This window comes from Phoca vitulina, unplaced genomic scaffold (assembly GCF_004348235.1).
Source record: "Phoca vitulina isolate PV1807 unplaced genomic scaffold, GSC_HSeal_1.0 scaffold73, whole genome shotgun sequence".
Classification (NCBI taxonomy): domain Eukaryota; kingdom Metazoa; phylum Chordata; class Mammalia; order Carnivora; family Phocidae; genus Phoca; species Phoca vitulina.
This window is the reverse complement of record NW_022589776.1, coordinates 6,986,946-7,010,584: the sequence shown is the minus strand read 5'-3', so window position 1 is coordinate 7,010,584 and position 23,639 is coordinate 6,986,946. Positions and strand designations below refer to the sequence as shown.

At 38.2% G+C, this 23,639-nt stretch overlaps 1 protein-coding gene across 1 annotated transcript in view; it reads right to left on the bottom strand.

The window, feature by feature from the left end:
* Positions 1–23,639, bottom strand: part of AXDND1 (axonemal dynein light chain domain containing 1) — a 90,807-nt gene that overhangs the window by 26,727 nt on the left and 40,441 nt on the right. The window contains exons 13-20 of the mRNA XM_032393416.1: positions 22,056–22,157; positions 20,826–20,989; positions 19,233–19,305; positions 16,695–16,929; positions 12,599–12,800; positions 11,691–11,784; positions 4,576–4,775; positions 3,015–3,111 (exon numbers count right to left, since the gene is read on the bottom strand). Of these exons, the coding sequence (XP_032249307.1) occupies positions 3,015–3,111; positions 4,576–4,775; positions 11,691–11,784; positions 12,599–12,800; positions 16,695–16,929; positions 19,233–19,305; positions 20,826–20,989; positions 22,056–22,157 (1,167 nt within the window). The remainder of the gene's footprint in view (positions 1–3,014; positions 3,112–4,575; positions 4,776–11,690; positions 11,785–12,598; positions 12,801–16,694; positions 16,930–19,232; positions 19,306–20,825; positions 20,990–22,055; positions 22,158–23,639) is intronic.

Below are 23,639 nucleotides of genomic sequence, written 5' to 3'. Positions count from 1 at the left end.
AGTTGGTTAAGCATCTGCCTTCAGCTCAGGTCATGATCCCGGAATCCTGGGATCGAGCCCCATGTAGGGCTCCCTGCTCCATGGGGAGCCTGCTTCTCCCTCTACTCTCCCCGCCTGCTTGTGCCCTCGCCCTCTCTCTCATGCGCTCTCTCTCGCAAATAAAAAAATAATAAATTCTTTTTTTATTATGTTATGTTAATCACCATACATTACATCATTAGTTTTTGATGTAGTGTTCCACGATTCATTATTTGCGTATAACACCCAGTGTTCCATTCAGTACATGCCCTCTTTAATACCCATCACCAGGCTAACCCATTCCTCCACCCCCCCTCCCCTCTAGAACCCTCAGCTTGTTTCTCAGAGTCCATAGTCTCTCATGGTTCATCTCCCCCTCCGATTTCCTCCCCTTCATTTTTCCCTTCCTACTATCTTCTTCTTCTTCTTCTTTTTTTTTTAACATATACAGTATTATTTGTTTCAGAGGTACAGGTCTGTGATTCATCAGTCTTACACAATTCACAGTGCTCACCATGGCACATACCCTCCCCAATGTCTATCACCCAGCCACCCCAGCCCTCCCACCCCCCACCACTCCAGGAACCCTCAGTTTGTTTCCTGAGATTAAGAATTCCTCATTATCAGTGAGATCATATGATACATGTCTTTCTCTGATTGACTTATTTCGCTTAGCATAATACCCTCTAGTTCTATCCATGTCATTGCAAATAGCAAGATTTCTTTTTTCTTGATGGCTGCATAATATTCCATTGTATATATATACCACATCTTCTTTATCCATTCATCTGTTGATGGACATCTTGGCTCTTTCCATAGTTTGGCTATTGTGGACACTGCTGCTATAAACACTGGCGTGCAGGTGCCCCTTCAGATCACTACATTTGTATCTTTGGGGTAAATACCCAGTAGTGCAATTGCTGCATCATACAGTAGCTCTATTTTCAACTTTTTGAGGAACCTCCATACTGTTTTCCAGAGTGGCTGCACCAGCTTGCATTCCCACCAACAGTGTAGGAGGGTTCCCCTTTCTCAGCATCCCCGCGAACATCTGTCGTTTCCTGACTTGTTAATTTTAGCCATTCTGACTGGTGTGAGGTGGTATCTCATTGAGGTTTTGATTTGGACTTCCCTGATGCCCAGCGATGTTGAGCACTTTTTCATGTGTCTGTTGGCCACCTGGATGTCTTCTTTGGAAAAATGTCTGTTCATGTCTTCTGCCCATTTCTTGACTGGATTATTTGTTCTTTGGGTGTTGAGTTTGATAAGTTCTTTATAGATTTTGGATACTAGCCCTTTATCTGATAAGACATTTGCAAATATCTTCTCCCATTCTGTCGGTTGTCTTTTGGTTTTGTTGACTGTTCCCTTTGCTGTGCAAAAGCTTTTTATTTCGATGAAGTCCCAATAGTTCATTTTTGCCCTTGCTTCCCTTGTCTTTGGGTATGTTTCTAGGAAGAAGTTTCTGTGGCTGAGGTCAAAGAGGTTGCTGCCTATGCTCTCCTCTAGGATTTTGATGGACTCCTGTCTCACATTGAGGTCTTTCATCCATTTTGAGTCTATTTTTGTGTGTGGTATAAGGAAATGGTCCAGTTTCATTCTTCTGCATGTGGCTGTCCAATTTTCCCAACACCATTTGTTGAAGAGACTGTCTTTTTTCCATTAGACATTCTTTCCTGCTTTATCGAAGATTTGTTTTCAAAAAAAAAAAAAAGATGTGTAAGACCTATACACTAAAAACTGTTGTGTAAGACCTATCTATACACAATAAAACTTTGTTGAAAGAAATAAAGGACTTAAGTCAATGAAAAGATATATGGTCTTCACAGATCCAAAGACTCAATATTGTCAGGATGTCAATTCTTCACAAATTGATCAATAGATAAAATGTAAACACAATCAAAATCCCAAGAGGGTTTCTTGGAGAAACTGATAAGCTAATTTTAAAATTTTCATATATGGAAAGCAAAGTACCTAGAATAGCCTGCTCAATCTGGAAAAAGAACAACAGGGGCGCCTGGGTGGCTCAGTCATTAAGTGTCTGCCTTCGGCTCAGGTCATGATCCCAGGGTCCTGAGATCAAGCCCCGCATTGGGCTCCCTGCTCGGCAGGGAGCCTGCTTCTCCCTCTTCCTCTGCTCCTTCCCCAGCTGCTGCTCTCTCTCGCTCACTCCCTCAAATAAATAAATAAAATCTTTGGAAAAAAAAAAAAGAACAAATTTGGAGAATACACTACTGGATTTCAAAAATTCTAAAACTGCAGTAATCCAGATAGTTTCATAACAGAACACAACAGAATGTGCAGAGTAATATCCACTGTGGATGAGAGCCCATATCGAGCGCTGGTGAGGAAGCGAGCAACACCAACAGGCATACAACTGCTGGCATGAGTGGAAACTGGTTTAACAGTTTCTTAAAAAGTTAAACACACACATACCACTGTGACTTAGACATCCCATTCCTAGATATTTGCTCAACCTCGAGGAATGAAAGCAATGCATATGTACATAAATACGCATTGAAGCTTTGTTTGCAATAATCAAAACCACAACAATTCAAATGCCCATCAACACAGAATGGATAGTGTATACCCATATAATGAAATACTACTCAGCATGAACTTTTAATAAAAGCAACAATCTGTGTGAATCTCAAAATAATTATGCCTTGTCAAAGAAGTCAGACCAAAAAAGTATACATTCTATTTATATAAATTCTAGAAAATGAAAAATAATCTTTGGTGTTGGAAAGTGGATCAGACATTGCCTGGGGAGGGGATGAGGCTGGAAGGAGAAATGACAAAGGGGTACAAGGAAACTTTGAGTGTGTTAGATATTTTCCTTTTTTTTATCGTCATAATCATTTTATGGGTGTATCCATAATTTAGAAATTATCAGATTGTATGTGTAGTTTGTGTAGTTTGTTGTAAATCAAGTCAACCTAAGACGTCTGCTAAAAACAAACAGAACAAAAGTAAGGGCAAGATAGTGTTATTACCTTCATCTCATCCAGCTCCCGAAGTTCCTTAGCAGGATTTTTTTCTAAGTGACCTGCCTTATTCAGAGCCATAGCTGTTACCAGCCCTTTGCAACAACTGGGGGGACAAAAAGCACACACACAGAATGATCTATTTATTGTTGGCTCCTCTTGTAAGTGTTTTAAATCCCTATTCAGTTACCATAATAATTAAACTGTTGAGAATAATCTCTCAGTTTCTCACCCTCATCCTGATCCCCCCCTCCATTCCTCTCACTCTTGACCATTGGTAACACTGAATGGAAATGAAGGAGAAAATTGGCTAGACCATAAAAGTTACTTCCTGAATTAGAAGCAATCCTAGTGACACATGCTTCCTAGTTAATAAATTATAATTTTTCAGACCTCATCTGTATTTGGTAGGAATCTTCTACCTTTTCAGATATAAGGGATTTTCGGCTGAAATTTTTTTAAGAGATGTTTTGGGGGCACCTGGGTAGCTCTGTCAGTTAAGCGTCTGCCTTCGGCTCAGGTAGTGATCTCAGGGTCCTGGGATGGAACCTCGCATCAGGCTCCCTGCTCAGCTTGGTTCTCCCTCTCCCTTTCCCTCTGCTCACGCTTGCTCTCTCTCTCAAATAGATAATAAATAAATAAATTTTTAAAATAAAAGAGATGTTGGGGCGCCTGGCTGGCTCAGTCATTAAGCGTCTGCCTTTGGCTCAGGTCATGATCCCAGGGTCCTGGGATCGAGCCCCGCATCGGGCTCCCTGCTCAGCAGGAAGCCTGCTTCTCCCTCTCCCACTCCCCCTGCTTGTGTTTCCTCTCTCGCTGTGTCTCTCTCTGTCAAATAAATAAAAAAAATCTAAAAAATAATAATAATAATAAATAAATAAAATAAAATAAAAGAGATGTTTCAGTTGGTGTTCAGTGAAACCAAACATATTTAGTGAAATATAAGTGTACATTCAGTTTTGCACGGAATGACACAGGAAGTACAAGCTTCTTCATAAATGCCCCCTCGGTATGAGCAAACATGCAAGATATATCTTATTAATGCAAGCAAGTGGGCCTTTATGGTTTAATTTGGTTTTCTTTTTACTAATTCTCACTCCCGAACAGGCATATACTTCCCACCCTACTTATGGTAACATTATGTTCAAAAGAATTCTAAAGCCATTGGGAAAACATTAAAATCATGTATTTCAACTGGGCAGTGTTGAAAATAGTTTAAAAACTAGAAAAAACTAGGGGCGCCTGGGTGGCTCAGTCGTTAAGCGTTGCCTTCGGCTCAGGTCATGATCCCAGGGTCCTGGGATCGAGCCCCGCGTCGGGCTCCCTGCTTGGCTGGAAGCCTGCTTCTCCCTCTCCCACTCCCCCTGCTTGTGTTCCCTCTCTCGCTGTGCCTCTCTCTGTCAAATAAATAAATAAAATCTTTAAAAAAAAAAAAAACTAGAAAAACTAGCATTTCTTTCAAGGTTTGCAAATAGTCCCTTATTGCTGCTACCTCCTTGCCCTTATCTACTCTCTTTATGTCACATTTAATCTTCAAAAGGATAGTAATAAAACAGCCAGATAGTTTCACCTGCTCAAATAGCTGGAATATTGCGCCAACTTTCTGGCCAGTGCAATCGCATCTAGCTCTAACTTTGCAACTCCTAGATCATGTTTCTCAGCACTTTCTTTCCTCAAATTTGGGAGAGTGTTTTGGTCAGTACAGTCAGGCACCATTAAAATCAGCAAGCTTACCATCCACTGGATCATAGATATATGCAATTCATCCATCTGTTAAAAAGTGGTTATAACATGAATAACTCATTTTAAATAAATCAAATAGTGAAAAACATACCAAATTTAAAAAGAGAAATCACACCTGTGTCCAACTTTTAACAACACTCTCATTCTTAATGACATCAAATCATCACTACTCTGATTTTGTTCTTTTGTTCACTATACTACATTAAACTACCCTCCTCCTCCTCTTTAGCTTGGTCAAGGGTATTAACCCATTAAAGTTGCAGTTCCCCGATTGTGTACCAAGGCATTGAAGGGCTCTGCAGCAAACTGTCAAGGATGCCATGGGATTTTAAATTCTTGAGGGAAGTAATAGTGATGTGTGACATCAATCAACACAGCATGAACTTGACATAGTTCACAGTTCCAACATTAGATGCACTGTATCACTTCTGATGACATCTTACCTTTGCAAAGCTGGTTTTATTGATGGTTGTGTGGTTAAAAAAAAAACAAAAAAAAACAAGTACTTTGGGAAAATCAAGGTACAACAGGGTGGCACTGTCCAACCTGGTTCCAAGGTCAGAGAAGTTGTACAATGTCCAAATACATATGTTCCATTGGTAAGTAATTCTGATTAGAGGAGAATAAAATAAAAGGTTCTTTTTTTTCAGTGTATGTGTATCTAATAAGTTAAATTAAGACATTAAATTTTAGGGACGCCTGGGTGGCTCAGTTGGTTAAGCATCTGACTTCGGCTCAGGTCATGATCCCAGGGTCCTGGGATCGAGCCCCACATCAGGCTCCTTGCTTGGGGGGGAGCCTGCTTCTCTCTCTGCCTGCCGCTCCCCCTGCTTGTGCTCGCTCGCTCTCACTCGTTCTGTCTCTGACAAAATAAATTTTAAAAAAATAAATTTTAAAAAAAGACATTAAATTTTACAAAGCTTATTTGAGCAAACAATTAGAATCAGGCAGCATCAAAACCAAAAAATGGTTAGGGGCATTCTGCTGGCAGGGGCCAGGAAAAAGATTTTAAAAGAGAAGATGCTAAAGCAGAGCAAAGAAATTATTTAATTGGCTATAACTCAAATGTTTGCCTTATTTGGGAAAATTTAGTTATTTGGCTGTTATAATAGTTGTTCTTGAGTTTCATTTTTCCATGATCAAGAAAATCTAGTTGAATATGAAGAGTTCTTGAGTTTGGTTTTCTTAGATTCAAGTGCATGGACTCTGGTTTTGGTTTGTTTATAGAGGTTACCACAGGCACAAGGGCTACCCCAGTCTAAAGGCCTCCTTGTTTAAGTGTTTTAACATGTATTACTTTTCCAAACAGTTACTAAGTTATTAGCACAGAAATATTTAGTAAGTTGTTTGAACCTACCTACTTAATAAACTGAACTCTGAGGTATTTATTTTAGTTTAGGAGTATGAAAATACCGAGGCACAAAGGGCAGTGTGAACCGGTCAAGTTTGGGAACCTCTGCATTATGCTATTTGCGGAGGCTGGGACCGAAAAATCAAACGCAGAAAACTTTATGAAATGCAAACATCTAAGCACACCATACCCTTCAAATGCTCTATCCCCTTTCTCTGTTGGTGAGTTCCTCAGTCCTCTTCTCTAGGCTTAAACATGACCTACTCTGAGAAGTTTTTTTTAACTTCGACTGGCTTTAATTTGCTCCTTTCCCACGTTTCTATGGTACTTTGTACACCTCTATTATAACAGTTTGCACATCTGTGACCTCAATTAGCCTGTGCGTCTCTTTAAGACACAGGCCATCATTTTATCCCTCAAAACCACACACAGTACTTGGCAGAGAATTAAGTGCTTAATAGATGTTTGTTAGAGGGACAAATAAAAATCAAACTTGGTAGCCCATCTGGTAGTAAAACCCAAGCCCCCCACCTCAGAAGGAAAGGTTGTTAATGACCTAAAGCAATGTTGATGAGTGTATTTTTACACCTTAATTGACACATCAGGAACAGGGCAACTCTTCTGAGGAATGGTTTAAAAAGACTGCTATCCCATTTCACAAGTCAAAAGACATGTCCCCCCCACATTCATAAGCTATGCCCCTGCTGCTTCTCAAAGTAAATAAATTCCTAACTGTTCTTTCTTATACCAATGCCCTGGATTATACTGTCATTGAAAGAACTAATTTGTGCTTACATAAAATATTAATCAATCCTTGAACTGTCCCTAATAAACAAACAGAAAAATGTTATCTTCATTTCAGAGTTATATTGGAGAGATTAAATGATAGAATCTAGGACATGCAATAATTCATGTGAATTTAAAATTAGAATCAAATTACACACAAAAGTATATCTTTTACTTTCGCAAAGATGTGAAAGCATTCTTTGTAATTAGAGAGTACGTATGATAACTTTTATAATAAACCAGAGGTTTATTGTGATCCTGATACAAAATTCGTAAGAGAATTTTTAATGAATTAAGTGATTTTCTTTTAGGAAAAGACTTATTCCAAATTCACTAATCTTGTCAGGGATGACAAGTAGCTACTTAGCTACCTTCTAGCTGATTTTTTTAATCATAAATAATTTGTCCCTTCAAAATATAAGTGATGTTTAATAATGAGTAAGAGAAGTTTATGTTATGGGCAGGTCATTTTGAAAATGGATAAGAAGAATTTCCACCTTGGTATGATTTTGCTGCTGACAATGACACATAGCTCACTTTTTAAAACTTTCAAATTTATTTTTTTTAAAGACTTTATTTATTTGACAGAGAGACACAGCGAGAGAGGGACCACAAGCAGGGGGAGTGGGAGAGGGAGAAGCAGGCTTCCCGCTGAGCAGGGAGCCCGATGCGGGGCTCGATCCCAGGACCCTGGGATCATGACCTGAGCCGAAGGCAGATGCTTAACCGACTGAGCCACCCAGGTGCCCCTAAAACTTTCAAATTTATATACTTGAAAATCTGGAAATAAGTTTCTAATTGTTCTAAAATCTTACAATTAAAGTGTTTCAGCTGGCTGAGAATCTTTTGTTAAAATGTAGAAGTGCTCCATCGTCTAATGTCAGCAAGAACAACTGACTGACATTAGAGTAGAGGGAAAATTTTACTAGTCAATTTAATAGAAACCTTTGCATAACACTGATGGAATTAAAGGATGAGTCTTATTATTTAATAAATACAGTCAATAAGGCACTTCTTCAATTTTGATTCATTTTTCTTTGTGAGCTATCATTTCAGAATGACAATCCTTAAAAGCAAGTGCTGAAGCTGACCTTCAAATGACTTTATCATTAAGTATTAACTTGTGATTATAAAAAATTATAAAGCCTGTTCACTCACATCAGTTTTTTAACTATTACTAAAAATTATCTTAAAATGTTGTTTACTTCAACACAAAAATAGACTCAAAATGGATGAAAGACCTAAATATGAGACAGGAATCCATCAAAATCCTTGAGGAGAACACAGGCAGCAACCCCTTCAACCTCAGCCGCAGAAACTTCTTCCTAGAAACATCCCCAAAGGCAAGGGAAGCAAGGGCAAAAATGAACTATTGGGACTTCATCGAGATAAAAAGCTTTTGCACAGCAAAGGAAACAGTCAACAAAACCAAAAAACAACGACAGAATGGGAAAAGATATTTGCAAATGTTTTATCAGATAAAGGGCTAGTATCCAAAATCTATAAAGAACTTATCAAACTCAACACCCAAAGAACAAATAATCCAGTCAAGAAATGGGCAGAAGACATGAACAGACATTTCTGCAAAGAAGACATCCAAATGGCCAACAGACACGTGAAAAAATGCCCAACATTGCTCAGCATCAGGGAAATCCAAATCAAAACCTCAATGAGATACCACCTCACACCAGTCAGAATGGCTAAAATTAACAAGTCAGGAAACGACAGATGTTCGCGGGGATGCTGAGAAAGGGGAACCCTCCTACACTGTTGGTGGGAATGTCAGCTGGTGCAGCCACTGTGGAAAACAGTATGGAGGTTCCTCAAAAAGTTGAAAATAGAGCTACTGTATGATGCAGCAATTGCACTACTGGGTATTTACCCCAAAGATACAAATGTAGTGATCCGAAGGGGCACCTGCACTCCAATGTTTATAGCAGCAATGTCCACAATAGCCAAACTATAGAAAGAGCCCAGATGTCCATTGACAGATGAATGGATAAAGAAGATGTGGCATATATATACAATGGAATATTATGCAGCCATCAAGAAAAACGAAATCTTACCATTTGCAATGACATGGATCGAACTAGAGGGTATTATGCTAAGCAAAATAAGTCAATCAGAGAAAGACAAGTATCATATGATCTCACTGATATGAGGAATTTAAAAAACAAGACAGAGGATCATAGGGGAAGGGAGGAAAAAATGAAACAAGATGAAACCAGAGAGGGAGACAAACCATAAGATTAATCTCAGGAAACAGACTGAGGGTTGCTGGAGCGGTGGGGGGTAGGAGGGTTGGGGGCAGGCTGGATGATGGACATTGGGGAGGGTATGTGCTATGGTGAGCGCTGTGAATTGTGTAAGACTGATGAATCACAGGTCTGTACCTCTGAAACAAATAATACATTATATGTTAAAAAAAAAAAGATAGTAGCAAGGGAAAAATGAGGGGGGCAGAAATCGGAGGGGGAGACGAACCATGAGAGACTATGGACTCTGAGAAACAAAATGAGGGTTCTAGAGGGGAGGGGGGTGGGGGGATAGATTAGCCCGGTGATAGGTATTAAGGAGGGCACGTATTGAATGGAGCACTGGGTGTTATACACAAACAATGAATCATGGAACACTACATCAAAAACTAATAATGTAATGTATGGTGACTAACATAACATAATAAAGTAAAATTAATTTAAAAAAAAGCTATTCAAGGAAAAAAATGTTGTTTACCTCCTGTTTCACTGTTTATATGTGTTTTATACATGTAAGTTAGGAATGACAAAGATCTTTTTGCTGATAGAGACACATGGTGAAAAGGGTTTGAAGATCAGTGTTTTAGCTTGTCAAGCAGCACAGAGTAGATGGAGTTACGATGTAAAAGAAAAAAAAAACAAAACAAAACTGAAGGTAAGAAAATGAATCAGAAAGGAAAATGCATGGCGGGTGGAAAAAAGGCAAACTTTTTCATTTTTAAATAGTTATAGCAGTTAATATGGATATACACAGTTCCTCAAGGAATTTATAATCTTGCAAGTTTCCTACACACTTCAATTATAATATCATAATGTAGTGTTAAAATAGAAGTATATTATGGCTACTTTCTAAATAACCTTGTGTTATAAAGACTGAATTCCATAATATAAAAAAATTGAGTAAATGATTCCATGGAGATAAATACCTAACAGTAAACCGAGTATTTACCAAAGAAGGGGTCAATGTAACAATACCATAAGACAACAGTGCTGGAATGTTCTTCCTTACTTCATTCAATAAGTATTTATTGAGTCTCATTATGTGACAATACTATGCTACCCTTTTTCTTAATTTTGGTTCTCTTCCAAGTTATAGAAATTTCTCTTAAGTTTGGGGATCCCCTGGATTCATTCTTCCAGTCTTAATATATTTGCTCCTCAACTCTTGGTGTCTATGTTTACAACATAGTTCATAGACTGTGATACAATGTAATGCTTCGTAAATAGAATTCCCATATAACATCACAGTCTTTGCCTTTCAAATTCCTTTTTTTTAAAAAAAGATTTTATTTATTTATTTGAGAGAGAGAGAGAGACCGAGAGAGAGAGACAGAGCATGAGTGGGGGTAGAAGGCAGAGGGAGAAGCAGACTCCCCACCAAGCAGGGAGCCAGTCACAGGGGTCCATCCCAGGACCCTGGGATCATGACCTTAGCTGAAGGCAGCCGCTTAACCAACTGAGCCACCCAGGCGCTCCTCAAATTCCTAATTTAAGCAATATTTAAGTGAATTAAGTTCATTTTACCAATTTTGTAAGTTCAAATATTTGCATACTAAGTTTAATTATAATAAGAGATTCCTGTGTAAATCTAGATTATAATTAAGACTAGGCAGTAGGAGTAAATGAAGTAAACTATGCCTTTGGAAATTATTATTTCATGTTGTGCTGGTTAAGAAGTCCACAGGTTCGGGGCGCCTGGGTGGCTCAATCGGTTGACCATCTGGCTCTTGATTTTGGGCTCAGGGCATGATCTCAGGCTGTGAGATCCATCCCCACATCTGGTTCTGTGCTCAGTGGGGAGTCTGCTTGAGATTCTCTCTCCCTCTCCCTCTCCCTCTGCCCCTCCCCCTGCTCATGTGTGCTCTCTCTCTCTAAAATAAATAAATAAATCTTAAAAAAAAAAAATTCACAGGTTCAGTTCTTCAGAATTGAGGAATAATTCTATTTGTTCTAAAAATTATAGACTAATAATACTGTGGCATCCTGTCTTTCTTCTTAATATGTTTTGTCATCCTTCAGCCAGGCAGGAGCACCAACATAAATCCTTAAAATGTTCACATTCCAGATTAATACTATTAAGGGGGAAAAAATCAGTATACTGAGTAAAGAGCAAAGATAATAATTAGAACTCGAAACTTTTGATCATCTCTGAAACTTCATTCCAAATGCAGGAACACACTACATTTAAAAATCCCTGCAGGGCGCCTGGGTGGCTCAGTTGGTTAAGCAACTGCCTTCGGCTCAGGTCATGATCCCAGGGTCCTGAGATCAAGTCCCACGTCGGGCTCCCCGCTCAGCGGGGAGCCTGCTTCTCCCTCTCCCTCCGCCTGCCACTCCCCCTGCTTGTACTCTCTCTCTCATTGTCAAATATATAAATAAAATCTTTAAAAAAAAAAAATCCCTGCAAATCATGAGTAATTATATCACAAAAGTTCCCATTTTGCCCTCCTAACCTCCTGCTTCAGCTGGATGGGCATGACCTAGTCTTTCCTTGAAGAAAACTCCCAGCCAAGGCAAAATATAATTTCACAAACCCCTACAAGTACATACATGGCGCTGAAGTTCAATGTTACCGTTGTTAATCTCATTGCTTATCTTCAAAAGCCACTGTTGAATCATGTTAAATATTTGTGCTTGGAGTACCCTGAAGGAAAAAAATCAAGTAAAATAAATATAAGATATACTTAGAGTGTAAAAGTCTATCAGCTAAAAGAAAGGGTTTTATTTGGCGGGGCCTAGGAAATGTAGGTGTTGACAACTATTTGAGAATTCAGGGAAAGGGGAATCAAAGCCCTGAATTACCTGGTAGAATGGCTTACTCACTATCACAGCCTTCCTAACCGTGGGCAGGTAGCAACTGGCATGATGCACTTTGAACAACGTAGATCTTACCTTCAGTGCTAGCTCTCTATTGTAAAAACTCACACTCATACCCTTTACATTCACTTCTAGGCAGTGAGACCACAAAATGAGAAGAATGAATTTTTAAATTCTCAAGAGATCAATTTCCAACATGAGAGTGTGAGGAGCAAAGTTGATCCACCCTCCCAGTGAAGCTGGTGAGAATTATTTTAAAAACAAAACAAAACCAAAACACTGAAAGCCTCTAGAAACGTCCTAAGGACAAAGAGCAACTGAAGAAACATGTCTTCAAGACAATCTATGAAAATTCAATAAGAAAGGCAAGATCCTATGGTATTTAAAAACAAGACTACCCCCCTCTTTCCGCTGTCAGCTCAGTGAGGCAGAAACTCCACTCTAGACTGCTGCAGCCAAGAACACAGAACTCCCTCCCTTACCCTCCAGCTCCCAGTCAGAGGGCTTTCTTCCTGGGAGGCACAAGAATTCCAAGGCTTCTTATGTGACCCCAGTTGCCTGTTGCTGAGGCTAGGTACTGGGAAAATGCAGCTGAGAAGTGGGGATTCCCTTCCATCCAGCAGAAAGCTGTGGGAACTTACGGGCCAGAATCCACATCCATATACTGAGGAACGGTACCAATAATGTTTATTGATGCATCCAACTGAGATTTCATTTCATTAACTTTTTCATTAACTCCTTCCCATTCTTCATGAAGCATTTCAGGAAACTCCAGGACATTTGCCAACTTGAAAGAACAGAATTCTAGAGAACTAACCAAACTTGGAATAATTTTAGAGATACCTAGAAAAGTGAGAAAAGTACTAACTTTTAAAAGTATTCGTAAGTCTACCATTGCAATAATAAATTACAAAAATACTAAAGGATAGGGGCATATCTTCTTTTCATCTTTTTATTATCCTACAGTTTAGGCCCTAGCAGAGAATCTTGCAAAGAATAGTTCTTAAACAAATGTTTAGTGAATAAACACGGTGCAGTCAGTGCTGTTCTGACTGATGGACTATTTATTTCTTTGATGACAGTTTATACCCTTAAGTTTCTTGTCTTCTCAGCTGAGAACCAAATGCATTAAACTCAGAAACTACAAATTAGTTTTCTATAATAGGCATTAATTCACTTAGTCATTCTGTTAAGAAGACGATGATAAACAGCTTCTTTGTGATTATAGGATAGTTGATAACAGAAATGAGAATAGTCTAGTATTTGAGTCATTTTTTAGGTGACTGTTCAGGTTTTCATGAAGCTTATAGTTTTGGTCTGAACAAGGATTGAGTCTGGATCCTAATCTTTGACCGATTCACTGTGAAAATATTGGCAAATTACCCCCTCTATACCTTTGTCTTATCTCATTTGCAAAATAAGAGATGAAATGCTCCCATCTTAAGGGTGCGTGGGTGGCCCAGTCAGTTAAACATCTGCCTTCAGCTCAGGTCATGATCCCCAGGTCCTGGGATAGAATCCCACATTAGGCTCTCTGCTCAGCAGGGAGTCTGCTTCTCCCCTCTCCCTTTCACTCTCCCTCTGTGTTTTCCCTCTCTCTCTAATAAATAAATAAAATCTTAAAAAAAAAAAAAGAAATGCTTCCACCTTAGAGATTTATAAAGAGGAATAGTTAAAAAGCAAACTTTTTCTTGTCCTTGATGAAAATATTTTACTGCCTTCATCAGTAAACTTTGATCTCTTATGAGTATTCAAACTGATCTGTTAATTTCACTATCATTCATCATTTTGACTTACTCATTTATTTTAAACCATTTACTACTTCATTTTTTCTCTGCCCACTATATATTCTCATGGGGAAGTATTAGCATCTTATCTCTAACTATATTACTGAGGCTATAGATAATTAAGATTGTGTTTTCCCAGTGGAAGTAGTTTTATATTGAACAACAGTGCCAGTCAATGGACCGGGGTTACCTAAACACTTTACTGGGAAGGATTCCTTTCTTTTTTTCTTTTTTTCTTTTTTTTTTTAATTTTAAGTAGGCTCCATGCCCAACATGGGCTTGAACTCATGACCCTGAGATCAAGAGTCACATGCTCTACTAACTGAGCCAGCCAGTCAACCTAGCTGGGAAGGATTCTTAAGTAACACATGATGCAGTGAGTAAAGTCATCATTCTCATGAAATATAGTATCATCCAGAGTCTCAAATTATCTCTAGAGTTTCTCACACACAATGTCCAACATCAAGAAACAGTCAAGGATATGAGAAGAATTGACTCTTGTGAGTCAAGACAAAATACAGACAATAAAAAAAAGACCTATAGGAGAACCAGATAGTACCAAATTATCAGGCATGGACTTTACAATTAACTGTGAGCAGAATAGAAAGCCAAGAAGTACACCCACGCTTATATGGTCAATTAATCTATGACAAAGGAGGCAAGTATATATGATGGGGAAAGGACAGTCTCTTTGATAAATGGTGCTGAGAAAACTGGACAGCTGCATGCAAAAGAATGAAATTGGACCACTGTCTTACACCATGCACAAAAATAAACACAAAATGGATTAAAGAATAAATGTAAGACCTAAAACCATAAAACTCCTAGAAGAAAACAGGCAGTAATCTACTACAAAGCAACGGTAATCAAGCCAGTTGGTACCGGCACAAGGACAGACATCAGATCAACGGAACAGAATTCAAAATCCAGAAATAAACCCGTACATCTATGGTCAACTAATTTTTGGCAAGAGTGTCAAAGACCACTAAATGTGGAAACTATGGTCTTTCTAACAAATGGTAGTGGGATAACTGGATATCCACATGCAAAAGAAGCCTTTACCTCACACTATATACAAAAATTAACTCAAAATGGTCAAATACCATAATATAAGAGCAAAAACTACAAAACTCTTAGATGAACACATTAGGGGTAAACTTCATGACTTTAAATTTGGCAAAGGATTCAAAGACATGGCACTGAAAGCACAAACAAAAAAAAGAAAAAATAGATAAATTGGACTTCAAAATTTAAAATTTTGGACTGCAAAGGACACCATCAGAAAAATGAAAAAACAAAAACAGCCCACGGATTAAGAGAAAATATTTACAATTCATATATCCGAAAAAACACTTGTATCTAGAGTATATAAAGAACTCTAACAACTCAATAGAAGAAAGACAAAAACCCCAATTAAAACATGGACAAAGGATCTGAATAGACATTTCTCCAAAGAAGATAGACAAATGGCTAATAAGCCTTAAAAAGATGCTCAACATCAGTAGTCATCAGAAAAACATGAATCAAAATCAAAAGTCAGATAACAAGTGATGGCAAGGATGTGGAAAAATCAAAGCCCTCAAACACTAGGGGTGGGTATTTAAAATGATCTGGCCTTGGGGTGCCTGGGTGGCTCAGTCGTTAAGTGTCTGCCTTTGGGTCAGGTCATAATCCCAGTGTCCTAGGATCGAGCCCCGCATCGGGCTCCCTGCTCAGCGGGAAGCCTGCTTCTCCCTCTCCCATTCCCCCTGCTTGTGTTCCCTCTCTCGCTGTGTCTCTCTCTGTCAAATAAATAAATAAAAATCTTTTAAAAAATAAAAATAAAATAAAAATAAAATGATCCGGCCTGGGATGCCTGGGTGGCTCAGTTGTTAAGCGTCTGCCTCTGGCTCGGGTCATGATCCTGGAGTCCCGGGATCAAGTCCCACATCGGGCTCCCTGCTCAGCGGGAAGTCGGCTTCTCCCTCCAACACTCCCCCCTCTCATGCTCTCTGTCTCTCTCTCTCTCTCTCTCATTCTCTCACTCACAAATAAATAAATAAAATCTTTAAAAAAAAAAAAAGCATCTGCCTTCAGCTCAAGTCATGATCCCAGGGTCCTGGGATCGAGCCCCAAGTCACGCTCCCTGCTCTGCTTCTCCCTCTCCTCTGCCCCTCGCTATGCTCATGCGAGCATATGCTCTCTCTCTCTCAAATAAAAAAAGTGGAAGCAACACAAGTGTCCATCAATGGATGAAATGATAAACAAAATGCAATATACACATACAATGGAATATTATTCAGTCATAAAGATTAATAGAGCACTGACAAATGCTAAAACATAGGTGAACATTTAAAACATTATGCTAAGTGAAAGAAGTCAGTCATAAAACATCATATACTATATAATTCCATTCATATGAAAGTCCAGACTAGAGAAATCTACAGAGACAGAAAGTCTGGGATGGGAGGACAAAAGGGCTATAGCTAATGGGTACAGTGCTTCTTCTGAGGTTTATTTTGATGAAAATATTCTAAAATTGACTGTGGTAATGGTGGCACAAATCTGTGAATGTACTAAAAATCATCAAATTATATACTTTAAACGGGGAATTGTATTGCATATGAATTATATTTCAAAAAAGCAGTGCTCAGGGACACCTGGGTGGTTCAGCTGGTTAAGCGGCTGCCTTTGGCTCAGGTCATGATCCTAAGGTCCTGGGATTGAGCCCCACATCAGGCTCCTTGCTCAACAGGGAGCCTGTTTCTTCCTCTGCCTGCCACTCCCCCTGCTTGTGCTCTCTCTCTGATTAAAAAAAAAAAAAAAAAAAAGCAGTGCTCAATGCTTTATTTTGCTTGATTTTTAAAACCATACATAACATTATTTAGATTTTAAATATTAATTGTATTACAAATAACAGTCACTATTAAAATGTTTTATGTCAAGCAACATATCATTGTTTTTTTCTTACCATTATCCCCATTTATTCTTATTTCAAATTCTTTGTAGAGTCTTCCTATGGTTTTCACAATTTCCTTCATGTGCTCTTGCTCTGGTGGCATCTCCCCCTCCATACTTTTATGGCGATTCAATATCCCAAACCCAACATCTGTCCAGTTTTCTTGTAAATGTTTAATAATCTTGAGAGAATCATATTTTGACACTAGAAAATCCCCAGTATACTTGTCTTTATCTTCATTCAACATCTAGAGAATGAAAGGGGGTGAGGAAATTAGACTATTATTCACTAATGATTTCATCAAAGTCTACCCAGATCCTTATTTCCCAATGACTGCCAATTATTCTAGAGTTATATGCCCTATTATTATTTGTTCATACAATTTTTTTCATGTGACATAATTTTATTTTTAAAATTAAAGTGGGGGGCACCTGGGTGGCTCAGTCGGTTAAGCGTCTGCCTTCGGCTCAGGTCATGATCCCAGGGTTCTGGGATCGAGCCCCGCATCGGGCTCCCTGCTCAGCAGGGAGCCTGCTTCTCGCACTCCCTCTGCCTGCCATTCCCCCTGCTTATGCTCTCTCTCTCTCTATCAAATAAATAAATAAAATCTTTAAAAAAATTAAAGTGAATTTAAATTCAGTATAATATCCTGTAAGATAACCCATATTTTACCAGTTGAAAATAATTATATTAAATCCTATATGGGTAAAAATGAATGACAAGCAAATAAGAACCAGAGAGCTGAGCATGTTTAATTACTACCTGCTTTGGTGAGGGTATCACATATCTGTTTACATGATCCCCACTGGACTGGGAAAGTTGCTAGAATGTATAGGTTGTGTTTTATTTGTCTAGCCCAGAGTCCAAGTCCTATAATAAAGTGCAATTTACATAATTGTGACCCAGATAATGCAAACAAATCACCCATGCTTCAAAAAGAGTAATCAGTACAGGGAAGCAATGTAGCAGAGCAATTAAGGGCAAGGATTTTGCGGGTGGAGAGACCTGGACTTATTCTGACTCCACCACTTACCATTTATAGACAACTTAGGCAAGTGACTTAACATTTCTAAGCTTCCCTTTTGCATCTGCGAGACGGGGATCATAAAACCTGCATGCGGCGGTTGCAGTGAAGAATAAGTACCATACTGTGTGGAAAGCACCTTCAGCCTGACAGCGTAAGTGCTTAATGAATGCGAATTATTATTACCCCTACGAAATAAAGCAGCATGATTTTTTTTCAATCTTACCTATGCAATGTCAAAATTACCAGATAAAGAGTAGAGTCACTAAACCTGCTATATATAAACAAGACAACAAACATCAATTCTGAGAATATTCTGCTCCCGTCATTCCAAAAGACAAGAAAACAGCTTCCTTGGGATCTGGAGGAGACTTCACCCACGCTGTGAGTCCGATACTCGCTTTGGAGGTATTTCTTTCTTTCTTTTTTTTTTTTAAAGATGTTATTTATTTATTTATTTATTTGACAGAGAGACACAGCAAGAGAGGGAACACAAGGAGGGGGAGTGGGAGAGGGAGAAGCAGGCTTCCGGCCGAGCAGGGAGCCCGACGCGGGGCTCAATCCCAGAACCCTGGGACCATGACCTGAGCCAAAGGCAGACGCTTAACGACTGAGCCACCCAGGCGCCCCTGGAGGTATTTCAATATCTTACATATTTTCCTTTGTCAGACTGCTATGACATTATAGTAATTTGATTAATGAAAGCTATTTTCAAAGCTCAAACTCTTTTAAGAAGATGTTATTAATAAACAAAGTGTAGTACACACCTACAATGGTATATTCTTCAGCCTTTGAAATGAAGGAAATCCTGACACAGGCAACAAAACAGATGAGCCTTAAGGACATTATGCTGAAGGAAATAAGCCCATCACAAAGGGACAAATACTGTGATTCCAGACATATGATGTCTAGCGTAGTCAAATTTAGAGGGACAGAAAGTACAATGGTGGTTGCCAGGAGCTGGGGGCGGAGGGGATAGAGGGGGTTCTTGTTTCATGGGTAGAGTTTCAGTTTAAGAAGATGAAAAAATACTGGACATGGATGGTGGTGGTGGGTGCACGACAATGTAAATGTACTTAATGCCCCTGACCTGTACACCGAAAAATGACTAAGACGGTAAATGTGATGTTATGTATATACTGTACCACAAGTTTTAAAGAGATGTTATGAATTGTAAAAGTCCAAGTTGTCCTTAAGAGAGAAGGCAGGGACAGGAGAGGCACAAATGTCACCTATATCTGACGTTTAGAGGAGAGAATCAGAACTACCCTCACTGCCACCCAAGTATCTTTTCCCAGTTTTTTTCTGGCAGCCTAACTTTATTTGCCTCAAAAATCTAAAATAGAACTGAAAATAAAATATTTAAGTGTGTTTTTAAAAGCCCCTGGAATCTTGCTGTTTTCTTTGTCTTTCATAAAACGCAGTATGGCATTCTGGAAGGATGAGGTGTGACTCAGTTGTAGGTGACGAGTGGCAAGCTTACAAACGGCATTTTGATTACCAAACGGTTTATTAGAAAGTCTTACCTTTTGCCACTGCTTGAAATCTGAAATAATGGATTCGAATATGTTTTCTTTACTAGGAGATGAAATGTCTCTTCTATTGGAAAAAGGAAAAGGAGCAAGAATAGGGTCTCAGAACAATGTATAAACAAAGAAAATCACGAATCCATATACTATAGAACAATATTAGGTTTCTCCCGAATGATTTTCAAACATGCCTTCTATCCTCATACGCATTCATCTTTAAATTTGCAAATATAAATATGATTTCAGGCTCCAACCAGCCCTGAGCAATCAAGTTACAGGGTCAGAGGCCATGAGAGTATTAAAAGGGTGGTCTCTGGGTCTTTGCCATCCAAAATTAGATCATCTTAAGAGCAATTCGGTTGAATACAGCAGACAAAACAATTTGTAAATAGAAGGGAAGCCTAATAAATAATTAAGACTCAACATTTAGGTCAAGAGGCCCAATTTTTGGTAAGAAAGTTTCCTTTAGTATCTCTGAAGTCTCACAAGGAGAAAGCTCTTGATAAAAGGTTCTGAAGAGAAAGAGAAATAAAGGGGCGCCTGGGTGGCTCAGGTGGTTAAGCGACTGCCTTCGGCTCAGGTCATGATCCTGGAGTCCCTGGATCGAGTCCCGCATCGGGATCCCTGCTCAGCAAGGAGCCTGCTTCTCCCTCTGACCCTCTCCCCTCTCATGTGCTCGCTCTCTCTCATTCTCTCTGTCTCAAATAAATAAATAAAATCTTTAAAAAAAAAAAAAAAAAAGAAAGAGAAATAAGAACCCCTGTCCCACCTCAGCTCCCCTCTCAGCTAAGAGTCAACAAACAGTAGAAACAGGGATGGCAGCAGCCAACAGCTTGGATATGTACCAGCTTCAGCTTCCAGAACTTCCAACTCTGCTAACTCGGAAACCTTAGAGGATCTGAAAAACCGAAACCATCATCCTCAATTTGAAATGGAAATGGTACCTAAACATGTTTCCTCAACAGACAAAGCATCTTAAAGTAACTAAAAACCTTAGAAATCACTGAATCAAGCCTGCATTCAAAGTCCAGATTCCCACTAACTTTGGCTGCGATTTAATCATCCCACCTTGACTTAACTACTTTATAGGCAGCTTGTCCACTGTCAGATTTCTCTAATTGTTACAAAGTATAATATCCAATCCAAATCAATCACCTTATAATGGCCACCCATTGATTCTATTTCTCTGCATATGCATTATGTTACAGAATCTGCAGATGGATCTAGATATTCAGGGGCTCCAGTAATAATGACATAAGTTGACATGATTTTAACAAGAGAGAAGAGAAGAGAAGAAGAAGAGAAGAGAAGAGGAGAGGAGAGAAAAGTAAAACAGCTGAACAGAATGGAGGCAGCAGCAGGTGGGTAGAAGGAGCAGGATGGACCACAGAGATGGTTAGCACCAGAAACCACAAAACCACTCAAGCCCCTAGCAGGACTGCAGCCTTGGAAGGGCTGTTAGTTGCCTGACCAAATCAATGTTAGAGTCATCACAACAGAAAAGAGAGGCAGAGAAAAAGAGAGAAAGAATTGGATTGATTTATCAGACATGACACAGTATAATCAAAAACAAGATTCTTGTAGACCCACCCATCATTTCTGAAGAACTCCTGCCATGTGATAAGACCATCCTTAACAGTTTGTAATTTCTCCCTTGTAGACTCTTCATTTTGTTCCACTTCCTTTTTAAATCTATTCATTGAGCTTCTCCATTTCTGTGTCAACTTCTGCAATAGTGCAAGGTCTGCAGTGTCCTAGATAATATGCATGGAATCAAACCACTCATTCACTTATTCACATAACAAATACTTATTAGCATACACTAATAAAATTAATTAGTGTATTAATATCATAATACTAGAGACATCCATAGAAAATGGATCAAAATTGAGAAGATATTTCTCTTTCAAAATATCATCAGTAACACCACACAGTTCCTTTGCTGGTGAATTTTCCATGGTACATAAAATATTGGAAACAAGATATTTTTCCTTTGCAACATGAGCCCAGTTTCCCCACAGGACTTTCATGGGAGGTAGTGTGGTACATTGGAAAGAACAGGAATTTCAAAGCCAAACAAAACCAAATGTGAATCCTAGCCAATTATTGGCTATGTAACCTTACAGGATGTTATTCAATTTATTGGGATTAATTTTTCTTATCTACAAAATAAAGACCTTAATATATATCTCACAGAATTGCTATAAGAATGAAATGAGGGATGCCTGGGTGGCTCAGTCAGTTAAGCGGCTGCCCCCAGCTCAGGTCATGATCCCAGGATCCTGGGATCTAGTCCCACATCAGGCTCCCTGCTCAGCGGAAGCCTGCTTCTCCCTCTACCTGCTGCTCTCCCTGCTTATGCTCTCTCTGACAAATAAATAAAATCTTAAAAAAAAAAGTATGAAATGACTAGGGTAAATGGTACGACTCTAGAAACACACTAAATGCCACTTCTCTCCTTTTCAACCAAGTGTGCTCATTGAATTTTTGCATAAAATTGCATAAAATGCATCAAGAATACCACTATTTCAATGAACATAGCTACTTACATTTTTTTAATTTAAATACTAACAAATAGAATAAGCCTATAAATAACATTTGCAGTATTATTAACTTAGATAAATTGCTTAATTGCTTTAATTAGGCTAGAAGACAAATATAAAGAAGAGCATTTATTCACATTTCCTTAGATTTTTCATTCCGCTCACAATAAAGCACAAATACAAAACTATATTTAAAATTTATAAACTTAGCAAAGGCTTCTTAAACCCTCAAAGGCTAGAGTCTCTTTTCTCATAACATAAGTAAATTGAGCTTTACCTTGGTTGACAGCAGTATGATGAAATGCTTAGCATATTTATTCCAACCTTTTTCATTGAGGTAAAGTCTTTTAGCCAATATGACTCTATTTTTTTCAATTACCTATTTGAAGAAAGTACTAAAATGAGGAATCTAAGACATTAATAAACCACTGTGATTTATTAAACCCAAACCAATTTCAAATATCAATTTTTCATTGAATCATTAATTCAATCACAATTTCTTGTTTAAATCATGAGCTAATTTGAATCATAAACTCATGTTTTCTAAACCTCCTAAACTGGAATCTAACTGAAGTATATAGCAGAGGTTCTCAAGCAACCTGATCTCAAAACCCTTTTATACTCTTAAAAATTAGTGAAGACTCCAAAGAACTTTCATTTATATGCATTAAATCTATTCGATAGTCACTGTATTGAAACTTAAAACTGAAATTATTTAAAATATGTATTTGTTAATTCACTTAAACATAACAATAAATCCATTATACATTAACATAAATGGTATTTTTATGCACTCATGTGCAAATGAGAGTGAAAAAAGGTAAATAACATCTTAATATTATGATGAAACTAGTTTTCACCTCGTGAAAGGGTCTCATGTATCCCCAGGGGGTCCTTGGATCATACTTTGAGAACCACTGGTATCCTGAATCAATTATATAGTCATTCAATGAATGACTGTTCTAGACACTGTGCATATTGCCATGAACAAAAGAAACAAAGTCTTTTTTTTAGGGAGGTGACATTCTAGCTGTCATTCATTTCCTGTTGGAAGGGCCTTTAGAGATGAGCTAACACGAAGCCTCCACCAATTCAAGGTATTTTTCCACAGAAACCACTACAAGGGGTCAGTTCTCTATTGTTTAAATACTTCTAGAGTGAAGAAACTCACTTGTCTTCTTCTTATTGCTACTGAACAGGTCTAGCTCTAAAAATATATTATACATTTACTGTCATGATTGTTTCCTCTTGACATGTCATTTTAAAATTCTGCATCGGATGAAACATTATATCCTAGATGAGATCTGACTATTCCAGAGAAAATGAGACAGAAGTTTGAATCTGTTGAGGGTCATAATTTGCTGTTAATACTTAATAAACACCAAGTCCCAGGTGTGAGAATAGGCAACCAACCAGCAAACATTTCAAAAAAATAGAATATTGTGGGACTATGCTATTTCCCTAAAGTATTACATTAGTGGCCCACAGACTGCCATATTTTAACTCATTTGTCATCTTAGATGCCAAGGTAATAGAACCAAAGTCATATAATCCTAATATTGTTACACTGTGTGAAAAAATACAAACAATTTTTCCTAGTTTATTATTAGTATAAATTTAACTTGAAAGTTTTAACATGTTCACAAACCATAGAAAAAGAATTCTTGCTCATACTTCATAGATTCTGGTGAGAAAAAGAGCCCTTAACTAGGCAATAGAGAAGTACTTAATAGAGAAGAAACAAAAGAAAAAAATGTAACTTTCTTTTTTTAAGGCCCATAATAGCTACATTATTCATAAATTAAATATACATTCTCATTTTTAAAATTTTTGTCTAGATTACTGAAAATTGTAAAACAAA